The 10,621-nt window shown below is 44.7% G+C and overlaps 3 protein-coding genes across 9 annotated transcripts; 2 read left to right on the forward strand and 1 right to left on the reverse strand.

The window, feature by feature from the left end:
- The first annotated feature begins 206 nt into the window (after positions 1–206).
- On the forward strand, positions 207–1,161 carry LOC118505284 (glutaredoxin-C4). Its single transcript, XM_036040865.1, has 3 exons — positions 207–439; positions 573–677; positions 777–1,161. The coding sequence occupies exons 1-3, from the start codon at positions 302–304 to the stop codon at positions 870–872; spliced, it is 339 nt and encodes a 112-aa protein (XP_035896758.1). The 5' UTR covers positions 207–301; the 3' UTR covers positions 873–1,161.
- On the reverse strand, positions 921–3,443 carry LOC118505279. Its single transcript, XM_036040848.1, has 6 exons — positions 3,079–3,443; positions 2,879–3,007; positions 2,684–2,814; positions 2,471–2,620; positions 2,305–2,407; positions 921–2,242 (listed from the first exon to the last, which is right to left on the reverse strand). The coding sequence occupies exons 1-6, from the start codon at positions 3,394–3,396 to the stop codon at positions 1,052–1,054; spliced, it is 2,022 nt and encodes a 673-aa protein (XP_035896741.1). The 5' UTR covers positions 3,397–3,443; the 3' UTR covers positions 921–1,051.
- Positions 3,444–3,866: 423 nt separating this feature from the next.
- On the forward strand, positions 3,867–10,191 carry LOC118505282 (guanylate kinase). 7 transcript variants are annotated; one of them, XM_036040856.1, is made up of 6 exons: positions 3,903–4,264; positions 6,804–6,936; positions 7,141–7,287; positions 7,367–7,593; positions 7,669–7,779; positions 9,200–10,191. In XM_036040856.1, the coding sequence occupies exons 1-6, from the start codon at positions 4,111–4,113 to the stop codon at positions 9,250–9,252; spliced, it is 825 nt and encodes a 274-aa protein (XP_035896749.1). In that variant the 5' UTR covers positions 3,903–4,110; the 3' UTR covers positions 9,253–10,191. The 7 variants fall into 7 exon arrangements, with proteins under 7 accessions (XP_035896750.1, XP_035896753.1, XP_035896749.1 ...); XM_036040859.1 differs by lacking the exon at positions 3,903–4,264 and adding an exon at positions 4,290–4,748; XM_036040863.1 differs by lacking the exon at positions 3,903–4,264 and adding an exon at positions 5,720–6,533.
- Positions 10,192–10,621: the final 430 nt, after the last annotated feature.

The following is a 10,621-nucleotide window of genomic DNA, read 5'->3' on the forward strand; positions in this document are numbered from 1 at the left end:
GTGAATAACATTTTGAAATGGAAGTTATTTATTGTAAATCGAATATGGGCATTCAAAAGGTTTGAAATTACATAAAGGTGTTTCAATCAGCTACTAATGAAATTTAGAGTAAAATTTGAGGTAAAAATACCAAACCATCGCCAGCTATTGCGTTTTGAGGGCACCACAGTCACTGTACGAGATTGACTTCCACCTACTGTCACTGTCACTTGCTCGAGAGGAAGGGGAGAGCCAGTACGCCCGATTACGCCAAAAGGTGCAAGACAAAAGTTTACATACAAGACGCAGCCGCACACATTTTATGGGTTCATTGGTGAGTCGTGGTGTTCCAGCAAACATGAGCGGTCCAGTAGCGGAATTTGTAAAAAGTGCTATTGCAAAGGATAAGGTGGTCATCTTTTCGAAGACCTACTGTCCGTACTGTACCATGGCTAAAGAGGTGAGTGGATTCTTCACCGAATCGTGCATAACTATTGGCCTGAAAATGACGTGGCTGCGCGGTGTGAATCAATGGAAATATTCGTTTGACTCATGGTTCCGGCACTCATAAACTGCTCGCCTTCGTCTTACAGCCCTTCAAGAAGCTGAACCAGGATTATGCTTGCTACGAGCTTGACAAACGGAACGACGGTGACGAGATACAGTCCGTGCTGGGAGAGCTGACCGGTGCAAGGACGGTAAGTGGGAGGCAGCACCCTCCGTAACTGATTATGGAAACTGCAACAAGCCTTCAATCAACATGAACCTTTATCTATTTATGATGTTTTCCACCACAGGTTCCGCGAGTGTTCATCGACGGCAACTTTGTCGGTGGTGGCACCGACATCAAGAAGATGTACGATGATGGCCGGTTACAGAAAATGTTGGCCTAAACTTCGCGTCCCGGTTTGTCCCTCGCAAAACCCGTCTGTCCTCGAGCAAACTGTTAGGACCTTTTATTTTGACTCTCTTTAGAAAATTGTCCCCCATCGTGCGTACAATAAACACATCTATAATTGTTCGATAAGAATCATGAGCTAGGGCGGCATGCTTCTCTCTCGTCGGTTGAAGATTAGGGTGCGTTCAACATTTGCTGCACCTTTCTAATAGCTTGCCTCGATAGGAAATTGACCGAGTCAAACAGAGCGACCGCATACTCATGATTGCTATCGGGAAACTTTAGCAAAGCGTTTGCTGTAAGCCTCAAAATTTCCTCTCTCTCAGCGGGTCCACTATCAGCCACTTCAACGCAGCTGACCATTGTCATCCTATCAAGATCGATTGCGGTCAACACGCGCTGGTCTACGTACGGTTGTAGAATCATGCGGTATTTCAACAGATTGCCTTCCAAATAGCGCCGCTGACTGTACATTACGTGTATGAGTGGGTAGGAATCGGAATGGATTCGCCGCAACACGTCCAACGCCGCCTCGGTATTTACTTCCAGCGCACTGATGCTGATTCGCTCTTCGTTCGATTGATGAAACGTATGTTCTACAAGCGAGGTTACGGAGGTAACGGGCGTAGGAGGTCGATATTTGCACTTTTTCAACGAAAAGCGTTCGGTTTCGTACTGCTCCACGATCGCGGCCGGTCCCATGGACACCCGGGACTGATTCGGGTGTTCGGAGCGCGTCTGATAGGAGGCTACCCTTGCCACGCTTCCTTGGTTGGAAAGTGAAGACCTGACCGAGTTGTCGTCTCTGTTGAGGGATTCAAACTTTTTAACAGCAACCTGCTCTATCAGTGTCCGTGCTTCCTGGACTGATTTCCGGACAATCTGATCCATCATGTCGCGCAATCGTTCGACCACATAGCCCGTGATAAGCGTGTCCTGCGGTAAGGGATCGATCGGTGCGTCACGCAAGTCCAGTATAAACTGGCTAGCCGTATCGATGATCTGCGTGCTGCTGGTAGTGGGACTGATGGTAGTGTGAATGGCATAGGCCGCATCGATCGCACGCTCCATCCTCTCGTGCACCATGGAAGCAGTCTTGCCCGGCTTAGCGCAGACACTCTTCTTACACTCCCTCAGCAGAGCTTTCACGAGCGTTGCCTTACTGCGACGATAGTACTTGCTCGCTAGATTCCTCGTTTTTCTCCGCACTAGCTCTTGTTCCAACTTTTTGTGCTTCCGGTCGTACATGTCCTTTCGGTCCTGCACTTTATGGTGCATTTGGGTGAGAAACGATTCCAAGTATTGCCTGTTCTCATTCCGTTCCTTCAGGTTCGCCAAGTAGTGCATTCGAAAGCGTTCGATTTGCTGTAATGTAATATTTTTTGTAATATTTCTGTTAGCCTTATGGCGCATTGTTAGGTACATACCATTCTTGTTTTTATCTCCCGTCTCCTTCGTTTGTTGTTGATTAATCTCTGCTGCAGCGCAGCATCTCTTTCTCTCAGTTTTCTCCGTAGGATTAAAGTTTTCCTACAATCTCTCATGAGGGGTTAGTAAATTTGAGTAACCTGTAAGTCATTGGGTATTGCTTACCGCTTTCGATCCGCTAAAAGTTCACAGTAGCGCTTCTTGCTTTTCAGGTAGCGCTGATGTCCCTCGGCTAAGTTATTTAGCTTGTTCATCTCAAAGCTCTTGATTATGTTGGCGGTTTGTTGGTTACAGTTGTTTACTGATGTTTTCCACCTTAACGAAAAAGAGAATCCATTTTTAAAGGAATCTTACAAATAAGATTGTGTTGCTACTCACTGTTCCATTTTTTGGACAAAAATTCTATCAGCCCGACCGCGTATAATTGCCAATTTCTCGCAAAAGTCTACGGCATTCTTCAGTTCTGTTTGTATTTTCTTACATTGATTGGCATTTGCTTCTTCGCTTTCCTGCAAATTTATTATAAAAGTAAAGCGTTGCATACACGTACACTTCCTTGTGCAGAAAACGTACCATTTGATGCACAAGTTTTAGCAAATGCAATCGATGATGGTGGGAAAGAAAGTTTCGAAAACGATTGAGCTCCATCAGCGTACACAGGACTCGCTCGTCTTCACTGATTAAGCCGCGGTGCTTCAAGTTCTGGGGTATAGTGGAGCAGAGACACACAGTACAATAGTTTTCCAAGACTCTCCACGAAATAATCACAATACCTTTTTGAGTGCTTCGGTCCAGTAATGGCGCAGATGTTTATCATGCAGCACGTGGTACTCCTTGCTGGCGATTCGAATGCAAGCATCTTGCAGATCAAATCCATGATCGTTGGGATACTTCCACCGAAACTGGGCTAACGGTCCTCGGGAAAACTCTGCCGCGTGTACAGGACAGCAACGGTTGGGCAACTTCGCTGATGGCAGCAAATCGACCCATTGCGGAACGACTTCGCGAGGAAGTGCATCCGGATGTTGTGGAACTTGTTGAAGCAATTTGGATATCGTCGTTGGACGACGGAGAGTTAGAAATTTGGACATCCTTGCAACAACGGTGCTGTGTATGGTGCTGAACGGTCTATGTGTACTATGACGGATTATTCGGGAGTGCAAGTCTGATGCTGATGGTGTGATTGAATGAATCTTTTAAATAGACCTGGGATCTTTCCGTTAAGATGTTGCAAAAGGAATTGTGATTCGAAATCATCCGCAGCGAGCACGCGCTCCCCGAAACGATCTGAAGTCAAGCTATTACTGGTCACCCTATTTCAGTAAATAATAATGCACAATGGGAGTTTTCATAAATAAAAAAATCTTTTTTTTGCAAAGCAACCATTTTGGTTCATTTCTATTTGCATAACTTATTGTTATATTAATAATAAAAGTTTGAATATAGAAGGAGCAAAGCAAAATACAAAAAAAAAACTATTTTTTAGGTTTGTTTTAATTGTGGCAAATGTCCTATCACCTCCCATTGTTGCACATCTACCCGTTTGACAGATCCCCACGTCGAAATGTCAACAAAACCGCGCGGCAGCTGTCTGTATGTGTGTGTGTGTGCTTCTGCGTAATTTCTGTTTTCGGTACCCTTGCATACAAAGGAAAAGTTGGTTCGTTTCGTTCGTGCATGTTCGTGCATGCCAGTCCGAGTGTGAAAATTTTGGGTGAAAATTCGGTCAGTGCAAAAACATCACCGATACCGGCAAGCCGGCAGCCCGAGAGCGCAGTTCTCACAGCCCGTGGAAAATTCCACTGATGTTACTCAACAACAACGTCGTCCTGTGCCGGATCGCTACAGCTGCACTGCGGGTTAATTGCGCGTACGGGAAGCCTACATACTGCCAAAGCACTTTTACCAGTCGGCAAACACAGAACCAGTGCCAGAACAATCTTCAGTATTTAGCAAAAGGTAAAGGGGTTGTTTAACGGGGTAGCAACAACCATTCCGGAAGTGGCAAAAACGTGTCCATGCGGTACCACGGACGACGATGGTGGTGACCGATTTGAGCGCTTTGAGCTTGCTTTGTAAATGAACTGATTGCAAACCGCGACGTGGAGCGAATCTGGTGCCAAAGTAGGCTCTATCCACAATCGATTCTAAAAACGGTTCTACCTCACAGCGAAAAGCCTTTGCTGCGGTTCACGTAGGACCTTTTCCTTGCAAACTGCCGGTTGATGTAGTAGAACTTAACAAAAAGGGCAATCATTAAGAACCATCGGCATATAGCGGCTGTGCGTGTTTCTACCTAACTTGGGCTTTAAGAAAACATACCTACGAAACAAACGCCAAATTCGTTAACATCCAGCTTCCTGTGACTAACAACTATCCGGCGCATTCCGTGTTATAACACCGAGTCTCATCATGCTTACACTAACTGTGTTAATTGCAAGGGGTGAGTAGTTCCTTGCAAATGTCCGTACCTCATTGGAAGTGTCTCACTGTGTTAAGTATATAGTCCCCCGTGTAGCGTTTGCATGTCCCTAAGGTAGTTGAAATTCACCTTATAATTTCCGCTTCTTACAGACCGCACATCTCCAATAGCATTCGAAGTAGATGATCGGGTAGAATATGCCAGAAGCGCACCGCATACGAACATGTGGCACAATTCAATCGCCGCCCGTTGTACGAAAACGGAAAATGTACAGAAAGGGCCCTTTCGGTTGAACAATGAACAATGAAGCCGGCGATTGCTACTGGCGCAAAGAGAACTGAACATCGTCGTTGTCGTCGCCTTCGGCCTTGATTTCGTGGGATCCGCGCGAGCAAACGATGCACATTTCTCTTATTCCCGTGCAAAATCTCCCAAATGGGTTGCGGTGCGTTCGTTCGTTAATAACCGCGAACGTGCGTACTATTAATAGCTGCGTACAGCATGTTGCCAACAAAACGGTCTTCCATTTTCCATACTACCCATGCCGCGATCCGAGAGATTGTGTTTCGCTCTGCGAAGGTAACGAAGCCAATAACAAATGGATACACTCCATGCAGAAACATGATAGATCGCTGGCCGTCGGGGTACGAATCTAAGCGAACGCGTCCTAGAAAAACACTGTGACAAAGATTTATTCTTAAACTACTATATTTGTGGGTCAATTACAGATGCGCTATAATTGCACCGGAGTGGAAGAAGGACACCCCGAACTATCCAATTGTGATGGTGTAATGATGGGGGGTTAGCATTAACGTTAGTTGTGCTAAACTATGACGCTATACGTGACCGTGCGCTGTCGTCATATCTGACCGATCTGGGCCTATATGGGGTAAAATTAACATTTACGAGAATACACTCCGGGCTAAGAATACAGGCGACAAAACCCAACCCAACCCTCCTTTTGGCAGTAAACACCACTGTCGCGCGTTGAGAGTAGTAGAGTTCCTCGGTTGCTAGCTAGTTTTCCCAACCATTTCCCAACCACGTGATGATTAATATTCCTTTGGCTGTGCTTAGACTGTGATGAGCCAGGGGATTTTTGATTCAAACCATCTTGGTGCCGAGCAGAAAGAAAAGCCCTTAGCAACGATCGCGATCCTCGCCGGTAGCGCATGCGCCTTTCCTCGCGTACGATGATTTTAAAGGCGGGCTGCTTTGCGCATGGCCAGTATCCATCTTGCCCGACGAAGATGCAGCCGAAGCAGCGAACCGCCGGCGGAAAGAGAATATCATCACGCACCCGAACCGTACCGAACCCAGTCCATATCCAAACGTTGCTGGATCAAGATCCCGGGAGGACCGGAGCCCGTACTAACTGCGCCATTCGCAACACTGTCCACGCGGTCGGACACGACCTTGTCATACCGGGTGAATGTGAACAGTTTCCTTCAGGGAAAATTGTGTGCTTGTTTTTTTTTTTCATTTTAATTGCTCCTCTCGTACTGAGTGATTGCACCGTGTATGTTGGATTCGTGAAAAAAGAAAGTTTAAAAACTATTTGTTTTTCACTCGGCCAGGAGTGATCAGGAAAAATTTGTGTGAGTCATAGGGTGTGAGTGTGTTTTTTTTCTTGCCAAGTGTCTCAAAGTACAAGGACCAAGGTTGGGTGGATCGTGGTAGTAAATAGGTCGCATTTGGCATAAGCAAATATTGCGTGTTGGGCCAGAATAAGAGTGTCTCCCCATTTTATTGGAAAGCGTTTGATAGTGGGAGTAGTGACCCTGGTGGTGTTGGTTGGGTAGGTAGGTAGGACCATCGATGGACATTATTTTTCATTAGTTGCTAGTTTGTTGTGTGCATGGCTGTTTGCTTTAACAATTAATAATTTGTTGGAGGTGTCCGCGCTGGCCGGATGTGGTTGCCGGATCGTAGAAACGTATAAAAGTAGTAGTCATTGCTAGACGTTACTCTAGTAACGCATCGGAAGTGTTATCGTAAACAGTAGCTTGCGCTCGCGCATCGCAATTTGCTCAGAGTACACCAGTTAAATAAACCGTTTTCTCCCGTACAATTCAGCATTTTCAAGCCTTAACGGAAAAATGGTGAAACAAGGACCACGTCCGCTCGTCATCTGTGGGCCATCGGGCTCGGGCAAAAGTACGCTGCTGAAGAAGCTGTTCAAGGAATTTCCGGACACGTTCGGATTCAGGTGAGTTCGCCTTCTGTATTCGTCCTGGAAAATTTGAATGGCTCCTTGGATGGCTTTTAAATGCTGAATAATAATCAAGGGATATCTAGATCCTGGCAATAAAAGTAATATTTGAGTATTTGGGTTCTAAATTTGGGTTCATAACCCCAAAAAAACTGTAAAATTTGAATTAAAAAAAAAATCAATCTTCCCTCTACCCTCCAGCGTTTCGCACACCACTCGCAAACCACGGCCAGGAGAGGAGAATGGCGTCCACTATCATTTTGTCTCGGTGGAAGAGATGCAGTCCGCGATCGAGAAGGGCGAGTTTATTGAGACGGCAGTATTCAGCGGCAATATGTACGGCACCAGGTAAGCGTTCGCGTTATCAAGCGATTATATTGGACAAACCAAACGGCCTGACGACATTCTCGCTCTTACCCGCGCACAGCAAAAAGGCAGTAGAAAACGTGCAGCACCAGGGTAAGGTGTGTGTGTTGGACATTGAAATTGAGGGCGTGAAACAGATTCGCAACTCGGACCGATTGAACCCACTGCTGGTGTTTGTGAATCCGCCCTCGATCGAGGAACTTGAGCGCCGGCTGCGTGGCCGTCAAACGGAAACGGAGGAAAGCTTACAGAAGCGTTTGAACACGGCACGCAAAGAGATTGAGTATGGTAGGTGGAAGGATCGTGAGAGCTGTTGTTGTTACAAAATTGTTAATTATTATTACACACCTGTTTTTTTTGTAGGCACGGAAGTGGGCAACTTTGACGTGGTCGTGCAGAACAACAACCTCAAGCAGGCGTACGAGGATCTGCGCAACTTTATCGTCAGGGAACTCGAAACCCAGCAAGGCCAAGGTATCAATGTTAGCCTGAACCGTGTGTTTGACGAGTGAATTGGAATGGCCGTCTTGTCTAACTTGTCTCTCCCATCCGTGTGTTCCCCCCACCCCGATCTGACAAAAACCGACCAATCACACTTACGTACCTTTCAACCCGATTGACTTTGTTGACGATTGAATCTGTCCGTTGAAATGCTTAACCTAAAAATTCCTCTCTAACACAATGTAAACTTTCCTAGAAGAAAGTGTACAACTTTAACCACATTTAGTGTTTAGTACATTGCGCCATAGCGAAACGAAAACATGACTCCCGCAAGCGGTATTATACCGGTGCTATGAAGCAATTATTATTTACAACACCCCTCCAGCTATATCGCGATTCAGGAAGATATACTTTAGAAGAGGTAAAAACCTAGTCGGTTCAAGCTGAAAATTGGCACTTTACACCACCAACACACCGATACCACCTATTATTATGTTAGCACGCACTCGGCGAGCAATTTGTACGAGTTTTGGACAATTTTAACTTTTGTTAAGATTTTCAGTAACTTTTTTTTTGTTCAATTTAACCCCGGTTCGGTTAGAACGATTATGCGAAGAGAGTAAATTTTGATACAATCAACACAGTAAGGGTTGAACCACCCTGTGCTGGCACCAACTAGCCACACAAGTGAGATGAGTTAAAAACTAGGAAGTTCATTTATCGATAGAGTAAATCGATTTATGATACTTCTCCCCTTCCCGATACACCAAGGTTGAATGCTAAATTAAAAGCAAAACGATAAAACAATTCTGAGATAAGCGTAAAATACGATACACACATTCCAGTGTCAAAGAAAGCGTGTTTGTGTAGGTTTAAATACTACCTGTTGAAAAAAGGAAACAAAGTTGTGAAACTTTCTGCGTCAAACAAAGAAAAGCATTTAAAGCAATCAAACAATGAACCATATCCAACCTACTGTTTTTTTCCCCGATACTCTTCCAATCAAAGAAAAATCCTAAAAAAATCCGTAAACCGGTCAATTTGATTTAGCTAAACGTGACATTCCATGGTGTGTGTGTAAGATGAGGTTAATTCATGAAATTAAGGGCGCAAAGAATAATTTACACAACGCCCGCGCGCTCTTTTCTACTGTTTGAAATTGTGAATGATATTTGTGGGTGCTAACACACGCAATCTTGGCCGTGTTTCTTATGTTTTTTTTCTTCTTTTGCATGTTGAACTAGTGTTTGCATTTGCGTGTTCCGATACGATGCCGATGAGCTACTAATTAATCTGTCCCCCTAGTTTTCGGACAGCTGACAATGGCTTTGTTCGTGTTGCTGTGAAACTAACTACAAAACTAGCTTTACTCAGAAAAAAAGAACACATTAATGAATCAAAAAAATCTTTCTTCTATCCCCCCCTCACCCCCCCCCCCCAAACCTTCGTTTAGATGTATTTCTTGTCACGTCATTGGTTAGCAATTACAAGACTCATGAGGTTTAAGTGCGGTCGTTTCGGCTACCGGCTCCTTGTGGCTTCGCTTTCCATACAGAGGAGTAGAACCTAATTCCTGCAATACATTTTTCTTTACCTTTTCAACTTTTCATCACTACACATTCACAACCCCAAAAAAAACGAAAGTAAATTCCGCCGTATCGTTGTCGATCGCGGCCAGGAAGAGCACTTTGAAGCACTAGCCACGTAAAGAAGGGAACCCCATAGCATAGCATGCCTAAACTACCTTCCCAACCCCCCCCCCCCCAAACCAACAGGCCGCATTGTCGCAGAAATTCCAGCTTGTCGTTGAGCAGGTGTGCTTTTCCTGCGCGCGTTTAGTAGGTAAACGTAATGTTAGTTTAAGGAAGTTTAACGCGCGTTTCTACACCTTCATCCACTTATCTCTGCTCGCTACCTGCCACACACACACAAGTCGTTTGTATCGACGCAATGCGCAATGCTTTTTATGTATAGTTTTCGTGTGTGTTTTTTTACAAAGCAACAAAGAACATCGCCGCCGACCTATTTTTCTATAAGCAAAGCTGGCACCCCAACCAGTAGCGGAGAAACTATTTTCGTATTTCCGTGTCAAAGCGGTGGCAAAAGCGTAGTGGTTTAGTGGAAAATTGGCCTGTGAAACAGTTTATATGTTCATTCAACGTAATTGCCAAAAAAGAAAAACTACAAAAGATGGCTGAAACACCCTAAATGTTAGAAGAATTACACAGATGTTTATAAAACGGTATAGAACGCCTGTGCTAGGAAGTAGTAGTAGCAGCTATACATACAATACGTGTTAGGTACCGCACCACTGTGTGTGTGTACCGGTAATTGGCAGATTTATAATGTTTACTCTACTCTGTTGTTTAAGGGAAAAGAATAATTGAAATATATATAAACCACACTAATTCACAAATAAAGAAAAGAAAAAGTGTAGTACAATTATGTCATGCAATTAAGGATTTTTCCCTTTTTTATGAAAGCGGAAACGGAAAGAAAAATGTGGAAAATGGAAGATCTTTGGACAAATTTTTATTAATGACGTATTTTCCCTGGCGGACGCACCAACACCATCCACGCCATTTGGTGGGGATGGCCCAGAAGGACTTTACGGGCTGGGTCGTCCGGTGTCATTCTCATGACATGACGTAGCACTATGATACCATCGTACTGCTTCTAGAGCTCGTTATTTTAGCCGCTCCTTCATTGTCCTTCTACAAATAAGGGACCTTCTGAGCATCTTCCTCTCGAACGTGGCCAAAAGGGGTTTCTTCAGACATGGACCGAGTCCATGTCTCAGAGGCATGTGTGAGTACTGGGACTATAAATGTTCTGTACAGTTCATCCGTCAGGTCATTAATCCATTTGCAGGAAA

Source organism: Anopheles stephensi, chromosome 2 (genome assembly GCF_013141755.1).
Source record: "Anopheles stephensi strain Indian chromosome 2, UCI_ANSTEP_V1.0, whole genome shotgun sequence".
Classification (NCBI taxonomy): domain Eukaryota; kingdom Metazoa; phylum Arthropoda; class Insecta; order Diptera; family Culicidae; genus Anopheles; species Anopheles stephensi.